Here is a 24,204-nt window from a genome sequence, read left to right on the forward strand (position 1 = left end):
TTACTGTGGTAAATAATTTAAAATGTTATATCCAATTCAGTCCCAGCTGAGATGACAGAAGAAAGTTTTACTATGAGTAACTGACATTCTCTGGATAACTGGAACAGAAAGTTTTTGAATGATCATCTTAAATAAACCGTTTATGATGCATGTTTTTTTCCAATACAGGAGCTGGAACATACACTACCTCTTCACTGAGTACAAAATCTACAACGACCTCAGATCCTCCTAATATCTGTAAAGTGAAACCACAGCAGTTGCAGACGAACAGCCTTGCTTCTGCTAGTCATTTCTCCCAGCTAAGCTGCATGCCATCCCTCATTGCCCAGCAGCAGCAGAGTCCACAGGTGTATGTGTCTCAGTCTGCAGCAGGTAATAGTATTTCTGAGGTTGGAAGAGAGAGATTTTCGCTAGTTCTGTTTTCTTTGGAGTTGTTAGACAAGTTAGTAGGACTTGTGTAAAAAAATAATAATAATAAATAAAGTAATCATAATACAACTCAGGTGAAATTCTCTGAAGTTAATGCCATACTTCTAAATTATTACATACTCTACATTCCAGTTTTACTACCTGCAGCAAAAACTAGTGGGCAGGTTACACAACCTACTTGTACTCCAGTATAGCCTTTTGCATCAGCTGTGGTCACATGCAACCCTGCACAATACAGATATTGAATAGTGTTATATTAACCAACATACTTTAAAAGAAGCTTCCATTAGATAAAACAAGTTTGTATCTTCTCTGTATCATGTTTTAGCATTAATCCTTTTTGCTATAACCTGCTTCGTATTTTTTTATTTTAAATCTGTATTTCATTGAAACTAGAAATGACTACATTAATCTGATTTTTATAAACTATTACAGCAGTGTCTGTATTTTCAGTAAAATAACAAAATTCCTGTGGCACCTTATAGACTAATACATTTATTTGGGCATAAGCTTTCATGGGCAGAAACCTACTTTCAAATGCACGAAGCGGGTTTCTGCCCACAAAAGCTTATGCCCAAATAAATTTGTAGTCTTTAAGGTGCCACAGAACTCTTTGTCATGCTGAAAACAGACTAACACAGCACCCCTCTGGAACTTATCTTTTCAGTGATACATTTCTTTACCTATAAAGAAAATGCATTGGTTTTTTTCTTTAAATTACGTAAATTAACATGATTTTCACACAGTGCTTAGTTAACTAAAATAAGGCATTTAGAGATCTGCCCAGAATCCATTATTTCAGCCTGTCAGTTTACCATACAACTAAGTTTCATGGGATTCAGGATGTATATGCACAATTTATAAATATGCAAAAGCTCAAAGGACAGTTGGGGCCCACCTTCCACTTGTACATAAAAATGGCCATACTTGTTCAGACCTGTGGTCCATCTAGTCCAGTATCCTGTCTTCCAACAGTGGCCAGTGCCAGATACTTCAGAAGAATAAATAGAACAGGGTAACTGATCAAGAGAGCCATCCCGTCCTCCAGCTTCTGGCAGGCAGAGGTTGTGTTGACACCCAGGGCATGGAGTTGCATCCCTGACTATCTTGGCTAATAGCCATTGATGGACCTATCCTCGATGAACTTCTCTAATTCTTTTTTGAACCTTGTTATAATTTTGGCCTTCACAACATCCCCTGGCAATGAGTTCCACAGGTTGACTGTGCATTGTGTGAAAAAGTACTTCCTTTTATTTGTTTTAGGCCTGATGCCTATTATTTTATTGGGTTCTTGTGTGATGTGAAGGGGTAAACAATACTTCCTTATTCACTTTCTCCACACCGTTCATGATTTTATATCTATCTCTATCGTATCCCCCCTTAGTTGTTTCTTTTTTAAAATGAACAGTCCCAGTCTTTTTAATCTTTCCTTGTATGGAAACTGTTCCATACCCTTAATCATTTTTGTTGCCCTTCTCTGTACTTTTTCGAATTCTAATATATCTTTTTGAGATGGGGTGACCAGAGCTGCATGCAGTATTCAAGTTGTGGAGTACAATGAAATTATGTAGTGGCATTGATATTTTCTGTCTTATTATATATCCCTTTCCTGATGGTTCCTAATTTTCTGATAGTTTTTTGACTGCACATTGAGCCAGATGTTTTCTGAGAATTATCCACAATAACTCCAAAATTTTTCTTGAGTGGTAACAGCTAATTTAGATCCCATCATTTTGTATGTATAGTGGGCATTATGTTTTCCTGGGTGCTTTAGATTGCATTTATCAACATTGAATTTCCTCTGCCATTTTCTTTGTCACCCAGTTTTGAGATGCCTTTGTAATTCTCCACAGTTAGCTTTGGACTTGACTATCTTGAGTAATTTTGTATCATCTGCAGACTTTGCCAACTCACTATATACTCCTTTTCCCAGATAATTTATGAATATGTTGAACAGCACAGGACCCAGTACAGATCTTTGTGGGACCCTGGCTATTTACCTTTCTCCACTGTGAAAACTGACCATTTATTCCTACCCTTTGTTTCCTATTTTTTAACCAGTTACTTATCTATGGGAGGATCTTTCCTCTCATCCCTTAACTGTGTACTTTGCTTGAGAGTCTTTGGTGAGGGACCTTGTCAAAGGCTTTCTGATAGTCCAAGTACACTATATCCACTGTATCATCCCTGTCCATGTATTCTTGGTTTTTTTGACCCCCCTCAAAGAATTCTGGTAGATCGGTGAGGCATGATTTCCCTTGACAAAGGTAGTGTTGAGACTTCCTCCAACAGATTATGTTCATATATGTGTCTGATAATTCTGTTTACTGTAGCTTCAACCAGTTTACCTGGTACTGAAGTTAAGTTTACCAGCCTGCAATTGCCAGGGATCGCCTCTGGAGCCTTTTTAAAAAAAAATCAGCATCACATTAGCTATCTGCCAGTCATCTGGTACAGAGGCTGATTTAAGTGTTAGGTTACATACCACAGTCAGTGGTTCTGCAGTTTCATATTTGAGTTCCTTTAGAACTCTTGGGTGTGAATATCATCTGATCCTGGTGACTTATTACTGTTTGATTTGCCCAATTGTTCCAAAACCACCTTTATTGACACCTCAACCTGGGACAGTTCCTCAGATTTGTCACCTAAAAAGAATGGCTCGGGTGTGGAATCTCCCTTGTGTCCTCTGCAGTGAAGATCGATGCAAAGAATTAATTGAGCATCAATTCAACAGCCTTATCATCCTTGAATGCTCCTTTAGTACCTTGGTTGTCCAGTGTCCCCACTGATTGTTTGTCAGACTTCCTTCTGATGTACTTTAAAACAAAATTTTTCTGTTAGTCTTCAAGTCTTTTGCTAGGTTCCCTTCAAGTTCTTTTTTAACCTGCCTTATACTTTTACACTTGGCTTGCCAGATTTTGTTCTTTCAGTTTTTCTCAGTTGGATTTGACTTCCAGTTTTTAAAGGATATCTTTTTGTCTCTTATCTACCTCTTTTACTATGTTTTTATTGACCTAAGTTTAGAGAATGTTTATAAGGTGTATCTGGCTTTCATGTTCCTTCCCTAAACTCCCTTGTAAAATTCCCATTTGCTGCTTCTGTTCACTAGCTCCTTGGTCACTTACAAGCTGGCTTTTTAAAGCTCTCTTTTCCCTGACATCTCTCTGTCCCTTGTCAAGTGATCCTGAAGGGATTTAGGATCAAAGGATGACAGGCTAGAGCCTCCTTAGGAAGCTCTCAGCCTTGTCTAGCAGGCTGCTACGCTCAGCACACAGCCCCCAAACAGACCCCACTGCAAACTTTAAGCAAGCAAACGCACAATAGATGGACAACAGACTCACCCCAAGAGTCATGTAGTTGCTTCTACTTCACCTGAAGAACTCTCTTGCCAAAACTCTCCTGTTTGCTTGCTCATTAAAAATCTCTTCTCGCCGCTAATCTCCACCCCCAACGGTAACAGTTAGACAAATAGTCAATCTGACTTCTATAAATCTGAAATGGAAAACTTCCTCTGTGGCTGCTGTTCCAACACTACATGGAAATCCACCAAGAAGGAAAATATTTTACATTCAAAAACTAACTTTTATTTTTTCCTAATGTCCTGCAGCTCAGATCCCAGCTTTCTACATGGACACAAGCCATCTATTCAGCACTCAGCATGCACGTCTAGCTCCACCTTCCCTGGCTCAACAGCAGGGTTTTCAACCAGGACTTTCACAGGTATTTGGGGATTCATCTTACTGAACCTTCATTGTAAAGCAGTTATAACTGGAATGGAGCTGGTAGTTGCAGGGGGAAAGAGATCTGCAAATGCTAAATTTGGAATGCAGAGCAATCTGTCATAGTTCAGTTTGACCACTGACATTCATGTGAACAAATTTCCTTATAGAAGCATTCCAGGAGAAGCTCGTGTTCTCAGAAATGTGCTGCTTCATACAGGAGTACATGTTTACACCAGATGGGCTCACATGGCCATGATAAGCCTGTCTGAGGGTTTGGGAAACACTATGGATTTCTTTCTGCAGTTGAGGATGTTGTTTGCTTACGTAATAGTAGAGAAGAGTACCGATGAGTCCAATATCTTGTGGTTGAATCCGAATATATCATTTAGAAAGTGCTCCAGCCTCTGTGTAAAGACTTCAGATGATGATAAATTAACTGGCTCCTTTTGTGATTTGTTCCAGTGGTTGATTCCCCTCTTATTCTAAAAATACTTATTCCCAGTTTGAATTCTTCTAAGTTAACTTGCAGTCATTGGGCCTTGTTATATCTTTGTCTGCTCAGTTAGAGTTTCAGTTATATGAACTATTGATTTTTTTTAAATGGAACACTGCTTACTACACAATAATGGAACAGTGCTCCTAAAAGGCATGGCCGGAAGTTTGGTACCAAGGACATTTAATAAAGGAACTAGTTAAGGATCTATACCGTCTCTCTCCACAAAGAAAACTCATGCACATGAATGCTGTTTAAGTCACATGTATGTAACAAGAAAATTGAATGTGAAGTCTGCTGTAAACAGTCAGTAGATCTTGTTTCTGATTGGTTTCCCTCTATCAGGAAGCAATCTAGGTGTTTTTAAATCTGGGATCTGGTTCTGAATTTCTTGAGCACAGTGATTGGGATTTTTTTTCCTCAACTTTAATGTTGGTCATCAGAGTCAAATGTCTGAAGTTTGTATCACAACAAATTTTTAGATGGAACTTAACTTTAAATAGCTGTTTTCAATGCATCAGCAAGAAGTGAACTGTGATATCTTTCCACAACTTATTTAGAATGAAAGCATATAAATGGCAAAGCTATCAACTCTTCTTTAAAGTCTAGTTTCCGTTTAGAAAGTCTTCATGCATTCTCTGTATAGCCTTGGTGTTTGATGTGTAACTACTTTTTAGTCTCTCTTTTAATTCCTTTATAAATTCCAGTGAGTGTTAGGTATGGGGCATTTTTTCTCTTAAGTTTTGACTAGGCAATTTTCAGCTATGAAGATTTTTATGTGACTATTTCTACACTTGGATATTTAATTATTTATTTTTGTTGCAGCCCACTTCAGTTCAGCAGATTCCCATCCCCATCTATGCACCTCTACAAGGACAACATCAAGCCCAGTTGAGTTTAGGAGCAGCACCTCCTGTTTCCCAGGCTCAGGAATTGTTCAACTCCTCCTTACAACCCTATAGGTAAATGTTTTTACTTTAGAAAGGAAAAGCAACAAATGTGATCAGTCCGTTGTGGTATTCCTTTCTTTCACCACTCCCATCTTTTCAGACCAATATTGAAGCCAAATAGCAATGCTTAAACTCCTTCTTAGGACAAGTGGCTGACCTAAAAAAATAAAACCTACCACTTGTTAGAAATACCGTGGACTCTCCCAAGTTAACTTACCAGCCAGTGTTCATTATACATCTGATTTTCCTCCCCATCCCTGTCAAAAAAAATTGTGTATTCAAAATGTCACTAACTCTGTGACAAATAGAATATTGTTGAAAATTTCCATGAAAATTGAAAGAGGTAGCCTTCACATAAATGGTTAAATCAAAAGAACCTTAGGTGCTGTTGTGGTCAACATCAGACGTCTGCTATTGGATGTAGACTCAAAGTAGATGTGAAAGTTTACACTAACGTTCTCAGTGTCCACAAATCCTTTCATCTGCAACTGATTCTCTTGCCTCTCTTAAGCACTTCATTGGGAGTCCTTTGTATTGACTTTAATGGAGCTGAGTTGAGCCCATATGCCTAGGATTGGAACTCCTATTCCGCAGTTCCTAAGCTGTTCATGATAGTGAGACTCCCTCCTGTGCTAAAACTAAGGTGGATTTTTCATGACAGGCTAAGAAACCAGCTTCTAGTTTTTTACTGCTGGAAGAGAGAGACTTTTAGGTAGTGTCTTGCTGTGTTCATGTGAAAAACCCAAAATGAGTGGTATGGGCAGAATGTGCAAGGAAACCAAATATCAAATTAAATATTAAGGACCTTGTTCACAGCCGTCAGTGTCTCAAATTTATACCCAGCATTAGTTGTTTAAAATACCAGTTGATACCCAGTGACTAAGCTGTAAGTATTATGGAGTTGTCACAAGCATTAATGTATTTAGTCGCCTGTGGTCAGGAGGGCCGAATGCTTTTTCATGCTCAGGTACTGCTGCTAAACTCAGTAGTTCCCTCTGCCTGATGCTACAGGACAAAGAGTGAGAACTGGAAGCAGAGAGATTTCACATGTGGCAGTGCAATTAATTTAAACATTTCTTCCATATAGTTTAAAATAGCCTCTAAATAGTTTAATGTACTCGAATACTAAAGCGTTTAAAAGAGCTTATAAAATATTTCTTCGGGTATGAAATCTAGTTGACTTCCCATACGTTCAGGACCAGCACACAGCAGCTTGCATTGTCTTCAGTGGGAGCTGTTTTGTGCTCAGCAATGTTGAAAATCTGGCTCACTGATTTTAAGGATGGTAAAGGTCTAGTTCTGTTATGAAAAGAATATATTATTTGTATTTTAAATTTCAATGGCAGTTTCTTGTATATTGTATCTGTAATGCAAACTAAAGCCTAATACACAGTTTAATCTTTTGTAGATCACAGCAAGCTTTTATGCAAAGTGGTCTGTCTCAGCCATCGCCAGTAGTTCTGTCTGGCACAGCCTTACACAACTTCCCAACAGTGCAGCACCAGGAACTTGCCAAGGCACAATCAAGTCTTGCATTTCAACAGACTTCTAACACTCAGCCAATTCCCATCTTGTATGAACATCAGCTTGGTCAAGCTTCAGGGCTAGGAGGCTCTCAGCTCATTGATACACATCTTCTCCAGGTAAGAATTTTTTTCAAATTAAGGTCTGTATCACTTATTGGAACAATAATGCTAGGATGTAAAGAACACTATATAAAACAGTGTATTGGACTCTATTGTTCAGACCTGCTTCTAACCATCTTGGCTATGGGGAGATGCCAAATATCAATATTTGTTAACTGAAATTTGTATTTTAACTGAAATGTATTAAACCCCAAGATCTTTGTGACATCCGGTTTCATCTGTATTCTGATATGCCCATCTCTATAATATCTAGGTAGCATTGATGCAGGATAATAGGAAATCTTAATGGTTCCTTTTCACCATCTTTACCACACAATCTGTTTTGTGCCCCAACATTCCAGTTCACTGGTGGAAACTAATGTAGTTTGAGGATACCTCTACAACATATAAACACAGTCTTGACTTTATCAGTAAAGACACTGTCCTGTGTTTGGATTGTGTTAAATAGCTTCACCATAAATTGAAATGTCTCAAATTTGCCAACTTCTTATGCTGTAACAATTTTGGAATTTAACTGACTTTAAATCCAGAATAAATTGCCATGCTCTTAAAATTTAGTAATCCTAATCATTAATAGCAATTTGTCAATCTTTCTTCCTAGGCCAGAGCTACTCTCACCCAGGCTTCAAGTCTGTATTCTGGGCAAGTTCAACAGCCTGGTCAGAGCAGTTTCTATAACACTGCTCAGTCTCCCAGTGCTCTCCAGCAGGTAAACTATGGCATGGTAAATTTCCTAACTTGTATTTCTTTTTATAATCTGTTTTATAGACTGTTCTTTTTCTGACATAGTATTCTTAAAAGTAGGGAAATAAAGATATATTAAGACCATGATCCCAGAACTGAGAATTTGCAAAATAGAACCACCATAGTGACACACAGGTTGCAAGAAAATTGAGTGATATACAAATGCATATTAATGATTTATGTCTAAGTGGCAAAAGTTCCCTATACCACTGGCTCTCCAGTGACAGTAGAAGCATCACCCTACATAATAGTGTTAAGTTGTACAAGCATCTGCTGTCTTGCATGGGGACAAGTTGGAGGTGGTAACCCTTTCAGAGAAACAAGATGTAGGGAAGGCGGTGGATGTGATATACCTTGACTTTAGCAAAGCTTTTGATACTGTCTCTCACAGTATTCTTATCAGCAAGTTAAAGTAGTATGGGTTGGATGAATGGACTATAAAATGGATAGAGAACTGGCTAGAGCATAGGGCTCAATGAGTAGTGATCAATGGCTCCATGTCTAGCTGACAACCGGTCACGAGTGGAGTGCCCCAGGGGTCGGTCCTGGGGCCGGTTTTGTTCAACATCTTCATTAATGTTCTGGAAGATGGGGTAGATTGCATCCTCAGCAAGTTTGCGGATGACACTAGACTGGGGGGAGTGGTAGATACCCTGGAAGGTAGGGATAGGATACAGAAGGACCTAAACAAACTGGAGGATTGGGCCAAAAGAAATCTAATGAGGTTCAACAAAGAAAAGTGCAGAGTCCTCCACTTAGGAAGGAAGAATCCCATGCACAGCTATAGACTGGGGATCGACGAGCTAGGCAGCAGTTCTGCAGAAAAGGACCTGAGGGTAACAGTGGATAAAAAGCTGGATATGAGTCGTCAGTGTGCCCTGGTTGTCAAGAAGGCTAATAGTATATTGGGCTGCATTAGGAGGAGCATTACCAGCAGGTCATGGGAAGTGATTATTCCCCTCTATTCGGCATTGGTAAGGCCGCATTTAGAGTATTGTGTCCAGTTTTGGGCCCCCCACTACAAAAAGGATGTAGATAAGTTGGAGAGAGTCCAGCAGAGGGCAACAAAAATGATTAGGGGGCTGGAGCACAGGACTTATGAGGAGAGGCTGAGGAAACTGGGCTTGTTTAGTCTGCAAAAGAGAAGAATGAGGGGGGTTTTGATAGCAGCCTTTAACTACCTGAAAGGGGGTTCCAGGGAGGATGGGGCTAGGCTGTTCTCCGTGGTGGCAGATGACAGAACAAGGAGCAACGGTCTCAAGTTGCAGGGCAGGAGGTCTAGGTTGGACATTAGGAAAAAGTTTTTCACTGGAATGGGTTACCTAGGGAGGTGGTGGAATCTCCATCTTTAGAAGTTTTTAAGCTGAGGCTTGACAAAGCCCTGGCTGGGATGATATAGCTGAGGTTAGTCCTGCTTTGAGCAAGGGGTTGGACTAGATGACCTCCTGAGGTCCCTTTCAACTCTAATATTCTATGATTCTGTGATTCTAAGTTGTTATAGCATTTTGGAAGCAGTTAGACAAAATAGCCTGCTTACTAATGATGGTGTATGGCTTATAACTGATTAGCTGAAACCTATCAAACCAGTCACATTTTTCAGAGGGACCAATGTGTGCACCCCAAATATGTAAAGTTGACTGAGTTTGCAAGTAGTTGCTTGTCATACTTATCTATGTATATCTAGTCTTATCCAGTGGCTCAGTAGCATTTCCCAGTTTTGAAGGTTTATAAGTAGTGCCTAGGAATTCCCAAAGAATTTAAGATCATTGTATAAGAAAACATTTTTATTTTTGTCTTGTGCAAGCACTGTGGCGTGTTTGCTAATCAAGTATGTTTAGTGGGTCGGGCACATTTTGACACCTTAAGATTTAGATTTATAAATGGTTTCTAACATTTATTTTTAACATACACAAACAACTGGCTATTTATTTTATGACAAGTATGTCAAACATTAACAGTATGAATGAGGGAGACCTCCGAAAACTGAGTAATATTTTAAATCCTCTTGAAACACAGTGCAAAATCCATCATGAGGTAGGTTTAGAAGTATCCTAAAAAAAATCCCCTCCAAATGACAAACTTGGGTGGTCTAAATTAAGGATCTTTGTTTTTAATATTTTAAGAGGTCCTGGTGAAATAGCTGCTTGTAACCAACATTATGCTGCTTACAGTAAATCTTGATTTAAATTTGACTCACTGTACTGCATAGAACATTGTATCATTCTTTGAGGCCCTCAAAACATTTTTGGTTTGTGTGGTGAGAGGAGGACTCATGATTGTGCACCATACAAACAGATTAGGAGATATAAAAACTAACATAATTACTTGGCTATCAAACATTTTTAGGTCCTTACCACTTTCATCCAGCGGTTGGTGTGTGCATTTGGTTACAGGTTACAATGACCCCTGTTAATACAAAGAGATGTCATAGTTGATTGGATAGTACAGTCCGCCATTTCTCTTTTTAACCTTAAAACTCCATTTCTGTGAGCTGTTTGCCAAGTAAAGTATAACTTTGATATCTAGCAAATCAGTTTGATCATTTGAGTTGTTTGAATGAAAATTGCCATATTTGTAACTACCTTGTATCAGTTGAGTTTAATTTACTTTGTTACTATGAAGTGCTGTTGAAATGATGATACAGTTAGGATCCAATCTATAACTTGATGCATTTGTAACTGTCTGAAGTTCAAGTATCCAAACACATTCAGAGAACTAATTATAAAATCTCTACATAACAAATTAAGAGGTGTATTTGCCTGCAGCCCTCTGGGTGATATTTTTACTAATTAAGCAGTCCATTCTGAATATAATTTAATGATAAGGCCATCTTGATATAGTAAGTAATTGTGTACTTATGTTACTGATATTTCCATATTGTTTCCAGGTGACTGTACCTTTACCAGGCTCTCAGCTTTCTTTGCCCAACTTTGGATCCACAGGGCAGCCACTAATTGCTCTACCGCAGTCCCTACAGCCTCCATTACAGCACACCCCACCACAGGCTCAAGCTCAAAATCTGAGCAGGCCTGCACAAGTAAGCCAACCTTTCAGAGGCCTGATACCTGCAGGAACTCAGCACAGCATGATTGCTGCTACTGGAAAGGTAATTACGTGTTTAAACCTGCAGTGCAACAATGAAAATGTTCCATTGACTCATGTACACTATTTTTACAGCATCCAGCAGTGTTGTGAGCACGTTGACAGGTTTGTTCGGTTTTTTAAGAACTAAGGTCTCTCTCCTGCTGATCTTGTCAAAACATGCATAAAGCTACATTTTAAGAAGGAGGATAGCAAACCATTGGAAGGTCATGTGGAGATGGGGCAAAAGTTACTCACTTTAAGCCTTCATATGTCTTGGTGGTTCAGCTGAGGTTTATTATTATTATTATTAACTTCCTTCTTGTGGCATTTTGGAAGAAGTTCATCTTAGAAGGATTTTAATAAGATGATGGTGGCTTGGCAGACCAGAATTAGGAGGGCATTTTCATACATAGGGAGCAGTACGGAAAATGGCACATAGATGTCCAGAAACAGACAAACAGGCATTGAGTCTGGTATTGATAGATCAGAGGGGTTGGGAGCTCTGGGATAAGAGATGTGAGTTTATATATGGTAAGATTGAGTTCTCGTGGGCTTTGAAGGAAAGGACAAAGCTAAACTTGATGCAGTTGGGAGGGAAGACCCATTAAAAGGGTCCCTCAGGTTGGATGAGTAAAATTTTAGCTGCCTTTTGGATAGTGGAGTCAATATTGGGAGACGAGAGAAGAGCGGGTTGCAGTAATCAGAGAGTAGTTGATCAGGACATGAATTAAGGTTTTGGCTGTTGGGATTATGAGGGATTGACAGATCTTGTAAAATATTGTAGAAAAAATTACAGGTATGGGGTAAGTTCTGTGTGAAGAAGGGGCGATTCTAAGATGAACATGAGTGACAGAGAAGGTAGCACTGAAGGAGTTCATCTCTGGAAATCAGATGGAGACAACCTTAATTTCCTTCATCTTTTCTAAATTTATGTTCTGTTGAGTGGTAAGTGTGTGTTGTACTTCCCTCACCACACTATAGAACAGTGGTTCTCAACCTTTCCAGGCCACTGTACCCCTTTCAGGAGTCTGATTTGTCTTGCATACCCCAGGTTTCACCTCACTTAAAAACTACTTGCCTATAAAATCAGACATAAAAATACAAAAGCGTCACAGCACTCCATTACTGAAAAATTGCTCATTTTTAGCATATAATTATAAAATAAATCAATTGGAATAAAATATTGTACTTAAATTTCAGCATACAGTTTATAGAGCAGTATAAAGTCATTGTCTGTATGAAATTTTAGTTTGTACTGACTTTGCTAGTGCTTTTTATGTAGCCTGTTGTAAAACTCGGCAAATATCTAGATGAGTTGATGTACACCCTGGAAGACCTCTGTGTACCCCCAGCAGCACACATACCCCTGGTTGAGAAACACTGCTATAGAAGGAAGGGAATAATAGCAATCACTTTGACAGGGTTCATGGTGTTAACATTGCCTCTTAGGGCTTCAGTTCACAACTGCAGAAAGCAAAGTGTCCAACCCTCTTTCCCCAACTATCCCAAACCTAAGGGTTTTTGAAAAGCACTGAATATTCAGCTAGCCTGCCAACTCAAGAAGCCTCCCAAGTCCATCCTGAAGAGCTGGCGACCTTTTCCCCTTCACTGATCCTTGGACACCCTGACCCTGAGCACTTTTCAATAGGAGGATAAAATTCAGTTTTTTAAAAAGAGTTGACAGATCCACACTGGGATGGGAAGCTTATGACGATGATACTGCTACTACACATCCCATGTATTTGGTATCTCCAGAAACAACAGCAGCTCATAGACATTTTGAAGATAAGGATGATCCCAATTATATGTCTGACATTTTTGTATTGCAATTCATAATTGCATTTTAGAAGTTGCTGGAAGAAAGGTGGGATGTTTTAGCAGCTGTTTAGGGGACAGTTGGGCTTTTGGCATCTGGAAAGGAATGTGGGTTCATGAGTTTAGGATAAGCACATTAGTTGGATGATTTTGCTAAAATGATCAGTACTGAAATAGTTAACATAGTAAATTCATTTTTAGATTTGAGTTAACTCAAGGGATGATGATGGGGCTATAATTTAAGGCTATTTTTGCTTAGAAAGGCAGAGCTATGGTTCGTATTTCTGAGGTTATTTTTTATACAGCTAGAAAAATAGCCATTTTTAACGGTGATCTTAGACTCTGAAAGACAGTTCTGTGCCAGAGCATTTACAAGGGGTGATTTCTGCAGCAAATGCAGGGGAATTGTACTTAGTTTTTAACAGTCTTTTTAACAGTCTACAGTTTTTAACCCTTCTGCAGACAGTGATGGTAGATGACATTAGGCGGAGTCTAGGCACAGTGATCACTCAGAATCAGAGCACCTTGTTCAATCCCAGCCCGGGAGCCCTTTCCCTGACAGTTGGGACCCTGGTGAGATAGAATTATAGAGGTTTGGTATTTGAGTCAAGTTTACCTGTAATCTCCAAGAACAACTTGAAAGTAATTGCAAAAATATATTGTGATGCCTCATAAAGCTCACCCTCCATAAAATTGGCATTAAAATGTCTTTGACTTTTGCTTGGAGCACTATAAAAGCTTTAAGTTTCACCCATTGTTTTGATTTGCAACTGGCTGCCTGATAAATGCCTTTATTAAAAGGAGTCTAAATAGCTGAAAGAGGCATAGACGGTGTCCTTTGCTTGTTGGGTATGAGAAATAGCTATGACAGATTTATTAGTGTGTGTGTTTAACTCACATTTGTGCATACAAAAATAAGTCGTTCTAGCCCTGCTGTTAGACATTGACCAGGCTTTTTCAGTATGTACTCTGTGTGGCGATTGTCTGACTTTTTTATTCTGATATCTCCTTCAAGCTGTTCTGTTTCCAGCCAGAGGAATAAAATAATGATAGTATCTTCAAAAGGAAAATTACTATTTGCAGTGTTGCTGTTGTGAAGATATATCACAAGATTCACATTTATCTGTTGCTTGTCTCCGAGTGGAGATTTTGCTGTTGAGGTGACATGTTGTCTGTTTTCTTCCACCTTTTTAATTGTGGTGGTGTACATTGTTTTCTGGTTTATCTCCATCACTGGCTTATTTGATGGATCTCTTCATTCTGAACAATTCAGGGCTTGATTGGAATATAGATGTTCAGGATACTGGCTGTTGGTCAGCACGGTACTTTGAGTAGAGGTGAAAAAATGTCATGCTCAACTAAGATTCTGAGGGCCAAAAATTTAAGCTAGGTCAGGAAGTTCCTTTTCTCACATAGAAAGCTGAGGACTGTGGAGTTGGAAATCCTGTGCAGTAACTTAAAATAAGAAGTTGTTCTTGGAGTAGTGTCCCTATGGGTGCTGCACTTCAGGTGTCCATGCACTCCACGTGCTTTCAATTGGGGATTTTCATTAACAGTACATATTCAGCCCACTTAGGCGTCATTGATATCCTCGTGCCCCATACGGAGGCTGTATCAGGCTGTATGGAAAAACCGTTCTCCATTCCTTCTCAGTCACCTTAAGCCTGAGATGGAGCTTGGTGTGTCTGCTTGGTCTTTGCCTCGGTTTTTGCTGTGCTTGTTTATCCCAGCTTAGTTAGCTAGTTAGTTCTTAGTTTGTAACGTTAGCGTGTTTGGTTGTTTTTTTTAATGGGTTTTTTCCTCTGGAGAATCCTCGGGGGGGTCATGCCCTGGTTCACTGGGGTTTAAACGTTGCCTCTCATGTAGAGAGGCTATTCTGATCAGCAATGGACACTTGAAGTGCATTTGCTGCCTGGGAGAGTCGCACATCCCTCAGAAGTGTAATTTTTGTTCTCTCTTCGAGTGATTGCTCATATGCATTCCAATTAGGTGTGTGCGCGCCCCGTGCACAGATTCCCGGAACCTTTTTCCTTAGCACACCCGCAGGACCGGGTACGGCGCCCCCTGGAGTGCCGCGCTCATGTCGCGGTATATAGGGCACCGCGGGTCCCCAGTCCCTTCTTTCCGCCTCTGACGGTTGCTGGAACTTCTGCCCCTTGCTAGTGCAAGTCGCAGTCCTTAGCTTACCTACCAATCTAGTCGAATTAGTACTTTTTGTTATTCAAAAAGAAACATCTATAGTAGTCATCTGCCCTTTCAGGGCCCCTGTGGGGTCATGCCTGGCTCCACAGGTTTCAAAAGCTGCACTCTGTGCTCTAAGCAGTTTCCCGTGAGCGACCCTCACGACCGCTGCCTCCGTTGCCTCGGGGAGCAGCACCGGAAAGATAAGTGCAGAATCTGTAAATCGTTCAAACCTCGCACCCAGAAAGAACGGGACGCGAGGCTGAAGGCTCTACTGATGGAGTCCGCTCTGCGCCCGGCCTCCGAGCCATCGCGGTCCCCCGCACCGAGCGTCTCTTCGGTGCAGAGCGCACCACCGGCACCGCTGAAGATCTCGGTGCCGGCTAAAAAGAAGTCAAAGCGGCCAGAGATCCCGTTGACGGACTCCTCCCTGCCTCCTCCTAAGGAGACACCCCAGCCACGTGTCGTGGAGGCTCCTCCGGCACCGGTGTCTCCTCGTAGGGAGCCTCCCCCGACTCGGATGAGTGGGGGTGCGCCCCTACAAGGGCCGTCGACGCCGGAGGCGTTTGATGCGGCAAGGGCCCTCATGGCCTTGCCTACACCTCCGTCCCCCCCTCGGCCGAGGGACCAGGGACTTGCGTCTCGGGGCAAACCCGCGCTGGGTGGCCCCGGTGGGTGGAGGAAACACCGCTCCCGATCCTCACCCAGACGGTCAAAGAGGGTGGAGAATCTGTGCACGGGGCGCGCACACACCTAATTGGAATGGATATGAGCAACACATCTCGAAGAACAACAGTTACTGGTAAGTAACCCTGTTTTTTACCCTCAAATCTGAGACTTAGAAGAACCAAGAAACCAGGCTATAATTACCGATGATGGAACATTTCCTTTGTCCCCTTCAGAGCCAGGTCAGGAGACGACTCCCCCTCCCCACTGCGCGTGCATTGCTCCCTGGTGGCCTCAAGCACCCCTTCGACCTCAGCACAGCACTCTCTCAGAAAAAGAAAATCCTCAATCCTTCTCTGAACATCCTAAGAGGAGGATCTCTAATTCCCCTCCCAAGGAATCCTCCTCAAAAAAACCTTGTTCCCCAACTAGGTCTACAGCCTCAGACATGATGTCCTTCGGGCTTGGTACCGTGGAGGCAAAGAGCTTCTCCGGTACCAGTGAAGCAGGAAAGCCCCACATCTCTTAAGTCCGATCATGTTTCTGGCAAGACCCTGGTACAGTCTACAGGAGATGGACAGAGCAAACACAGGATCAGTACCATCAGACTTAACTCCTCTCCCGATACCCGTCGAGTTCTTCAGTACCATGTAAGCCTCCAGTGTCATCAGCACTGTCTGTGAAGCACCCTAAGCAATCAGTACCAACCAACAAGGACAAGCATACTGATCTGACAGTGCCACGACATTCCTCAGCACCACAAGATTTTATATGCACAAAGGACTGAACAGTTACTGCTGAACCATAGTCCCCATTGCTGGCGGGTACTAAGCACCTTTTGGTACCAATAGCCACTCGGTCTTTGGCATTCTATACATCCCCAATACTGTCAACCCCCCCTTTTCGGTTGGAGCTCCACCAATAGAAGACAATGACCATGGTGAAAATTTCCATTTAGAATCATCGATTTCTGTTCGAACCCCCTTTCTCGGAGGTGTAGGTGATGATGCTCAAAGACCTCACCACGCCTGATAGGAGCAACCCTGGGTGCTACCCTTTCCTTCTTGTGGTCCTCAATGGCCATCTTGGGATCTATGGGCAGCTTATTGCATTCAGTTTTCTAGAGCCCCAACCCTCTCCTTTCGGGATGGTAGGGAGACTCAAGCTTCTCCTCCCAGCAACAGGAGAACTTTTGAAGCCCAAGAAACTAAGGCAGATGAAGAAGCCCCTCCTCAAACTAGTATTTTGTCCTCTTCACCAGAGGAAGCAGCAGTGCCTCTTGCTCCATCTATGACTGATGACTTTCAGCAGTTCCAGGGTCTCATTAGGTGGGTGGCAAAAACCCTACAGATACCTTTTGAAGAGGTCATGGAATCCCAGCACAAGCTTTTAAATACTCTGTGACACCATCCAGAATTGCCCTTCCTATCAACGAGGCTCTCCTGGAACCTGTGGAAACCATTTGGCAAACCCTGGCTACAGTTAATGCCCATACGTAAGAGGGCCATTAAAATAAAATTACATGCCCACTAAGGACTTGAGTTCTTATTCTCCTACACTCCACCTAAATCTCTCTGGTTGATGCAGTTAATGAACAGGGCAAGCAACATCATTATTAATCCACCCCGTACGATTGAGACCAGAAACACCTAGACCTGCTGGAAAGAAAATTCTATTCATCAGCAGCCCTATAGTGTCTTTTTATCACACATTATCAGGTGCTGATAGAAAAGTACAGCTCATAAACTATACAAAGTTTGGATTGTTTGTTGAACTTCCGCCAGACCAAAAGGACCGATTTCAGGCCACAGTGGCTGAGGAACAATTACTGTTCTGAACATCTCTTCAGGCAGCTCTGGATGTCCCAGGTACTGTGGCCCACTCGGTCTCTACGGCAGTGGTGATGCTCAGGGCTTCCTGGTTACAGCTATCTGGCTTCCCCAGAGAAGTTCAGAATACAATAGAGGACCTTCATTTGATAAACTCAGGCTGTTTGCAGAAAATACCAGTGAATCATTGCATACCCTTATGGATTCTGGGGCCACATCATACTCATTTGGTATCTACACACCTGCAAACAAAAGGAAGATTAGCAGATCATAAATGGCTGAAAGATCCTGTCCAATGCAATTCTCTGAGTTTCAGCAACTGATGAACCTCCTAGAAAAAGACTTTTTCTAAAGAAATAGACTATGTAGCCTATCTGATGTCTGCGCATCATCAAAACGTCAGTGGGGGGGGGGGGGTAGTTGAAGGTTAGAACCCCCACTTCTGTTAGCTTGCCCGTTTCAATTTTTTGCCCACCTCCCTCTATTTGGAGACCAGCTCTCTCATTTCTAACAAGTATGGGAGTCTGTCATCTCAGACAAATGGGTGATGGAAATAATGTCATTGTGCTACGCCATCCATTTTACCTTACTCTAGCCTCATTCCCCTTCTCCCTCCCTCTTCATGGACCCCACCCGTGAGTTCCTGTTCAGACAGGAAATAAACTCTTCTCTTCATTTAGGAGCAATAAAACCTGTTCCTGCTCAGCACGAAAGAGAGGCTTCTATTTCAAGTATTTCCTTGTACCAAAGAAAAATGGAGTGTGAAGACCAATCCTAGATCTAAGACTTCTAAACCAACTCATGAACTCAAAAGTTCAGTAAGGTGACTCGGGCAGCTATAATTTCTTCTGTAAATTCAGAGGATTGGTTTTCAGTCCATGACCTTCAAGACGCATACTTCCATAGAGCGATGCACTCATCTCACTGAAGGTTCATGCATTTTGTTGTAGGCCAGGATCATTTTCAGTATTGGGTGTTCTGTTCAATCCCTCCTTGGCTCTGAGTGTTTTCAAAGGTCTGTCGGTGATGGCTGCTTGCCCACATCGTCAGGTAATCCCATACCTCGATTACTGGCTGCTCAAGGGTCAGTCATACCAGGAAGTGCCTTCTGCCACAGCAAAAATGCTTTTCCTGTTCTTAGACTTGGGTCTGCAATTGAATGCAGAAAAAACTACACTGACTCCTGTTTAGAACATAGAATTTTTAGGGGCATCCCCAGATTCTTTAGCGGCCAGAGCCTCCCTTCCCATGGACAGGTTTGTGACATTATCAAACTTTGTCAGAGTTAAGAACATAAAAATGGCCATAATGGGTCAGACCAGTGGTCCAGCTAGCCCAGTATTCTGTCTTCCAACAGTGGCCAATGCCAGGTGCTTCAGAGGGAATGAATAGAACAGGTAATCATCAAGTGATCCATCTCTATTCCCAGCCTCTGGCAAAGAGCAATCCCTGCCTATCCTGGCTAATAGCCATTGATGGGACCTATCCTCCAGGAATTTATCTAGTTCTTTTTTGAACCCTGTTATAGTCTTGGCCTTCACAACATCCTCTGGCAAGGAGCTCCACAGGTTGACTGTGCAGAAATACTTCCTTTTGTTCGTTTTAAACCTGCTGTCTATTAATTTCGTTTGGTGACTCCTAGTTTTTGTGTTATGAGAAGGAGCAAATAACACTTCCTCATTTACTTTCTCCACGCCAGTCATGATTTTATAGACCTCGATCATATACAGTTATTGCAGGGAGCCCCCAGGCTACAGTTTGAAACTGTCTTCAATTCCTTGGTCACATAGCAGCTTGCACCTTTGTGACAGAACACACAAGGTTATGCCTTTGCTGTTGCGGGGGTGTCTCGGATCAGTTTGCTCACCAAACAAACAGGCTGGACAAGCAGGTGTCAGTTTTCCGGCATGGGAAGCATTCTCTAGACTGGTGGAACATTCATCGCAATGTAGGGGCAGGGGTTCCTTTTCTTCAACTGATGCCAACAGTAACCATAAGCACGGATACATCTCTGTTAGAATCAGGGGCACACCTGGATGCCCTCACAGTACAGGGCACAAATGGTCACCCAGGAAACCACCCTTCATATCAACCTGCTGGAGCTTAAAGCAGTCAGAGTATGTGCCTTCATTTTCTGCCTCTCATCAGACAGATCCATCAGGGCCGTGATGGACAACATGGCCTGCATGTTCTAGATCAATTGGCAGGGAGAAGTTGAGATCCCCTTCTGTGCTGAAGCAATAAAGTTATGGAACTGGTACCTAAAACATTACATAGGAATCTCAGCCGCATATCTTCTGTGCAGACAAAATGTTGGCTGATGTTCTCAGCAGGTATTTTTCCCAAGACTACGAATGGGAGCTTAATCTCCAGGACCTGGTTGGCATTTTTTTGATTTGGGGATTTCCAGAAATGGACCTTTTTGCAACAGCTACAGAAAGAAAAGGCCACCTGTTTTGTTCAAGGGGGAGTTTAGGTTCCAGTCCCCTGGGGGATACATTTGATCCTCAGTGGTGAACAAAATCAGACAGAAGAGGACCAAAGTCATTCTGATAGCCCCAATGTGGTCAAGGCAAGCATGGTTTCCTTACCTGTTTCACCTAGCTCTTTGTACAACAGTAAACCTCCCAATATCACCTCAGCTCCTTTCTCAGGATGCCAGTGACTGCTATCCCATGAGAGCATTCTCCACCTCAAGGCATGGCTCCTTGATGGTTCATGCAGCTAGAGTTGTCCTTTTTTGCAGAGGTACAGTACATATTAAATAGTAGAAAAAATTGTACCAGAAATACTTACCATCACAAATGGAGACGATTTAGTCACTGGTGTGAACTCCAGCAAACAGTCCCACAATCTGCCCCACTTTCACTTGTTCTGGAATACTTGTTGCATCCAAAGAAAACAGGGCTGTAACTTAGTTCTCTCAAAGTTCGTCTGGCTGCCCTTAACAGCCTTTCATGCCACTATTGAGGGATTCTCCCTGTTCGCTCACCCTACAACTGCAAGGTTCATGAAAGGCCTTGGAAATCTCTTTCCACCGGTGAAAGTCTCTACTTCTATTTGGAACCTTTACATCTGGTTCTTAAGTCTTATGAAGCCTCCCTTTACGTTGATTTCAACCTTCTCCTTATCGAATTTATCTATGAAAATAGCCTTCCCTAGTGGCTATTCCCTCAGCCTGTGGAGTCAGAGAGATTGGGGCCTTAATGGCAGACCTTCCTTTCACAATTTCTGCAAGGGTAAGGTTTCTTCCTGAAGTGTCTTGAGCTTCATCTGAATAAGATCAATTACCTGCCAGTGTTCTTTCCGAAACCTCACAAGTCCAAAGTGGAGACTGCTCCATGCTCTCAATGTCAGAAGGGTGTTATCCTTCTATTTATGTTGAACTAAACCATTTAGTAACTTCCTTAACTGTTTGTTTTGTTTGCAGACCTATCGAAAGGCTCTGCTATTTATACCCTGAGGCTTTCAAAATGGATTTCTAAATACATTACAACTTGTTACACTGCAGTCAACATTCCACCCCTGCTGGTGTGTCAGCTCACTTGATGAGGTCACAATCTAATCTGTGGCTCTAGATCTGCAGAGCTGCATGGTCTCGGGTACGTTCCTTCTCCAGACACTCTGCTTTAGTAGATGCCTCCAGATCTGATGCAGCCGTTGGCAATGCATTTCTTCTGTAATGGACTCGACTCTAAGTCTGTCCGTCCATCTCCCCCAATGGGGATACTGCTTCACCTGAAGTGGAGCACTCCTAGGGACACTACTCAAAGAGAGAGGTTACTTGCCCTGTGCAGTAATTGCAGTTCTTTGAGGTGTGTCCCCCTACGGGTGCTCCACTACCCATCCTACTTCCCCTCGGTTTTGGAGTTTCCTTCCGAGACTCAGCAGTGGAAAAGGCACTGAAGGCGGTTCACCCATGCAGCCTGATACAGCCTTGGTGCAGGGCTTGTACATGTGCTACTGGTATCCTCAAGCTGAATGGATGCTGCTAATGAAAGTCTCCAATCAGACACACAGGGCACACGCTTACTTGAAGGGCTACAGGCTTACTTTGATAGGAGGACACATCTCAAACTATAGTTACTGCACAGGCTGAGTAATAAAGTAATTGCATTGAGGGAAGGACAGCAAGGTGTTTGGATGTTCTTATGTTACAAGCAGCTAGTTTTGCAAGCTGGTTTTTACTTCCTCTGTAATAGCAGCCTTGATAGAATGGGCCATTTGTGGTTTTCCTTACAAGTGATGCATTTGGGTTAAACCACAAGTACAGGGTACTTGCAAAGCAATTTAACTTTGCCCTTTTGGAAATAATATGGCTAAACTGCTGTTAATAATTTTTCTCCAGATGTCAGAAATGGACCTTAAGGCCTTTGGAAGCGGCATTGATGTTAAGCCAGGAACTCCTCCAGTTACTGGTAGAAGCACCACTCCCACCTCCAGTCCTTTCCGGTAAATGAGCCTTTTTAAGCTCAGAATTCCATATAAAATCAGTTCTGTATTAAATATTGTAACTAGCTGTTTGCTTATGCAATTCTTTGAACGAGATGTATGTTAAGGCTGGTGGGGAAGAGGGAAGGCTATGAATACTTACACAATCATCAATATTTATTTTTCAAATTTGTGAATGAAATTGAAATGGAACTGAACACTTCTTTTAGAAGTGATCCCTGGGAGTGCAGTGGTGAAAAGAAACATGCTTCGGGGTGGCACAGGGATAGGTTTTAGAAGCTGTTCAGTTTAAGGTAGAACTTTGTTACCTTCACTGAAGATTGTCCTCATTACCTAGGCAATGCACAAACTAAAGACCTTCTTAAAACCCCATGCCTTAGAAAACAAACATATAGTGACAGCAACTCTGATGGAGTCTTAAGCCTCAGTGCAGGATTTACAAACTGTTCTTAAACTGTGAAATTAGTACATAGACTAGCTTGCAGGTTTATTTGGCTGATGTAGGAAAAAGTGAAGCAGATTATGCAGGAAAATTAATAAAGTTGAGTTTTATGTTGCTGATAACACAATTTTCTTTGTGGCATGCTCACAGTGCAACTTGACTGATAAGCCTTTAATAGTGTAGAAAATGCTAGAAAACCGGACATACTGTAACCATCTCTGGCTACTAGGAGTTAATGAAAAATCTGAAGAAAGTACTTTGTGGGATTTTTTTATTGGCTATCTGAACAATTGAATTTAAGAAATCCTACACTAATTGTGATTACATCAGGCCAGAGATTTCAAAAGTAGCTAAAGGAGAGGGCCCTCTTTATTTTATACTAATCTTCTGGTATGTGAAAATTTGGACATTCATAAGAGCCAGTAGGATTTTGGGCTCCTTCAGCAAACGGGGGATGAAGATTGCGTGACTTCAGACTACACCTCGCCATTACACTTCCAGAAAAAGAGGAGATTTTGGTTCTGGAAAGGCTTTTTTGGGTTTTTTTCAGTTACTGACTCTGAAATAGGTTGTATTGTAACCCAGACTGACTGCATCTGGAGTAAGGAGACAAGTGTATTTTCAGAAGTTCTGCGGTGGCAATGACTTGCAGGCACTAAAAAGTGTTTTTAAAAAAAAATAGATGCAGAAGTAGAGCTAGAGAATTCTGAAGGTTTCAGAGGAATGTAAACATACATTGTATATGAAAACCACAAATCATAGTTCAGATTTATTTTTGCACAGTGTGGACATCTCACCTGTATCACACCTCAGTGTTTTGTGAGCTTTATTTTAACATGAGGTTATATTTCTATGAGCTGTTCCATTTGACTTGACTGTGTGTTTCACCCTGAGTACAATGTAGAAGCTCAGGTGGATCCCTAATGTTATGTAGATTGGTGAAGCATTTTTATATTGACATGTTCTGATTGTGTCCTGGAAATAAGTACATCTTAGTCCCAAGCATTCACATAACCTAATGTCACTAGTGTTGACTCTAGGCACGTGCTGGCATCTAGGTCACTGGTGAGCATCTGACCTGTAAGGGCATAGGTCTGTGTGGTTCTGAATGGGACCACGTTGTCCCACGATGCCCTTAATATCTGACTACTTGGATTTTTTTTAATAGTCTCAAATTATCCCAGAGTATTTTTGTTTGTATAATGTGGCTATAGAGGTTCTGAATGCATCAGTACATGTTGGTACAGTGCTTGTTGACATCAAAGATAGCTGAAATTTAGTGGGCTTAACCTTCCTTACACATTCTCTTCTTCACTTCCAAATCCCTGCCTGGTTTCAGTCACTGTAGCTTAATGTTCTGTTAGATACAATAGTTGTGTTAAGATGCCTATGTACAGAGTCGGTTATATGGCCCCAGTAAGAGGGAATGTTTTAGGGTTTTGTGTGAAAAACATTTCTGCTTTTTCTTGGTTTTTTATGTGTAAGACTTAAGGTAATTTGTTTTTTATTCAGAAATAAAGAAATTGTGATGACAGTACTGACTCATTGCCTATATCTTTGTAATTGTCTATCCTTACTCACGTGGCACGCCCTGCCGTTCTGAAGCAGATAAAACTCCCCTTGAGAGGTTTGGGAGTTTTGACTGCATCAAGACTATAGGATTGGAACTATACATGTATGTATATTTTTGCATAGTTACATACTCAGTTGGGAAATGCCAAAGCTAACTGCATATGCATACACTTCCGCTT

General features: G+C 41.6%; 1 protein-coding gene across 11 annotated transcripts in view; it reads left to right on the forward strand.

The window, feature by feature from the left end:
- The window catches only part of PRRC2C (proline rich coiled-coil 2C), a 118,213-nt gene that overhangs the window by 86,208 nt on the left and 7,801 nt on the right, over positions 1-24,204 (forward strand). For 6 of the 11 annotated variants that reach the window (XM_067532533.1, XM_067532540.1, XM_067532537.1 and 3 more), the window contains 7 exons: positions 169-372; positions 4,037-4,149; positions 5,470-5,606; positions 7,003-7,237; positions 7,842-7,964; positions 10,872-11,090; positions 21,908-22,011. In XM_067532533.1, the coding sequence (XP_067388634.1) occupies positions 169-372; positions 4,037-4,149; positions 5,470-5,606; positions 7,003-7,237; positions 7,842-7,964; positions 10,872-11,090; positions 21,908-22,011 (1,135 nt within the window). The remainder of the gene's footprint in view (positions 1-168; positions 373-4,036; positions 4,150-5,469; positions 5,607-7,002; positions 7,238-7,841; positions 7,965-10,871; positions 11,091-21,907; positions 22,012-24,204) is intronic. The other 5 variants (XM_067532535.1, XM_067532541.1, XM_067532543.1 and 2 more) reach the window with 1 other exon arrangement.

Source organism: Emydura macquarii, unplaced genomic scaffold, assembly GCF_026122565.2.
Source record: "Emydura macquarii macquarii isolate MOO-44397 ecotype Brisbane River unplaced genomic scaffold, CSIRO-AGI_Emac_v2 contig_3287, whole genome shotgun sequence".
NCBI lineage: Eukaryota > Metazoa > Chordata > Testudines > Chelidae > Emydura > Emydura macquarii.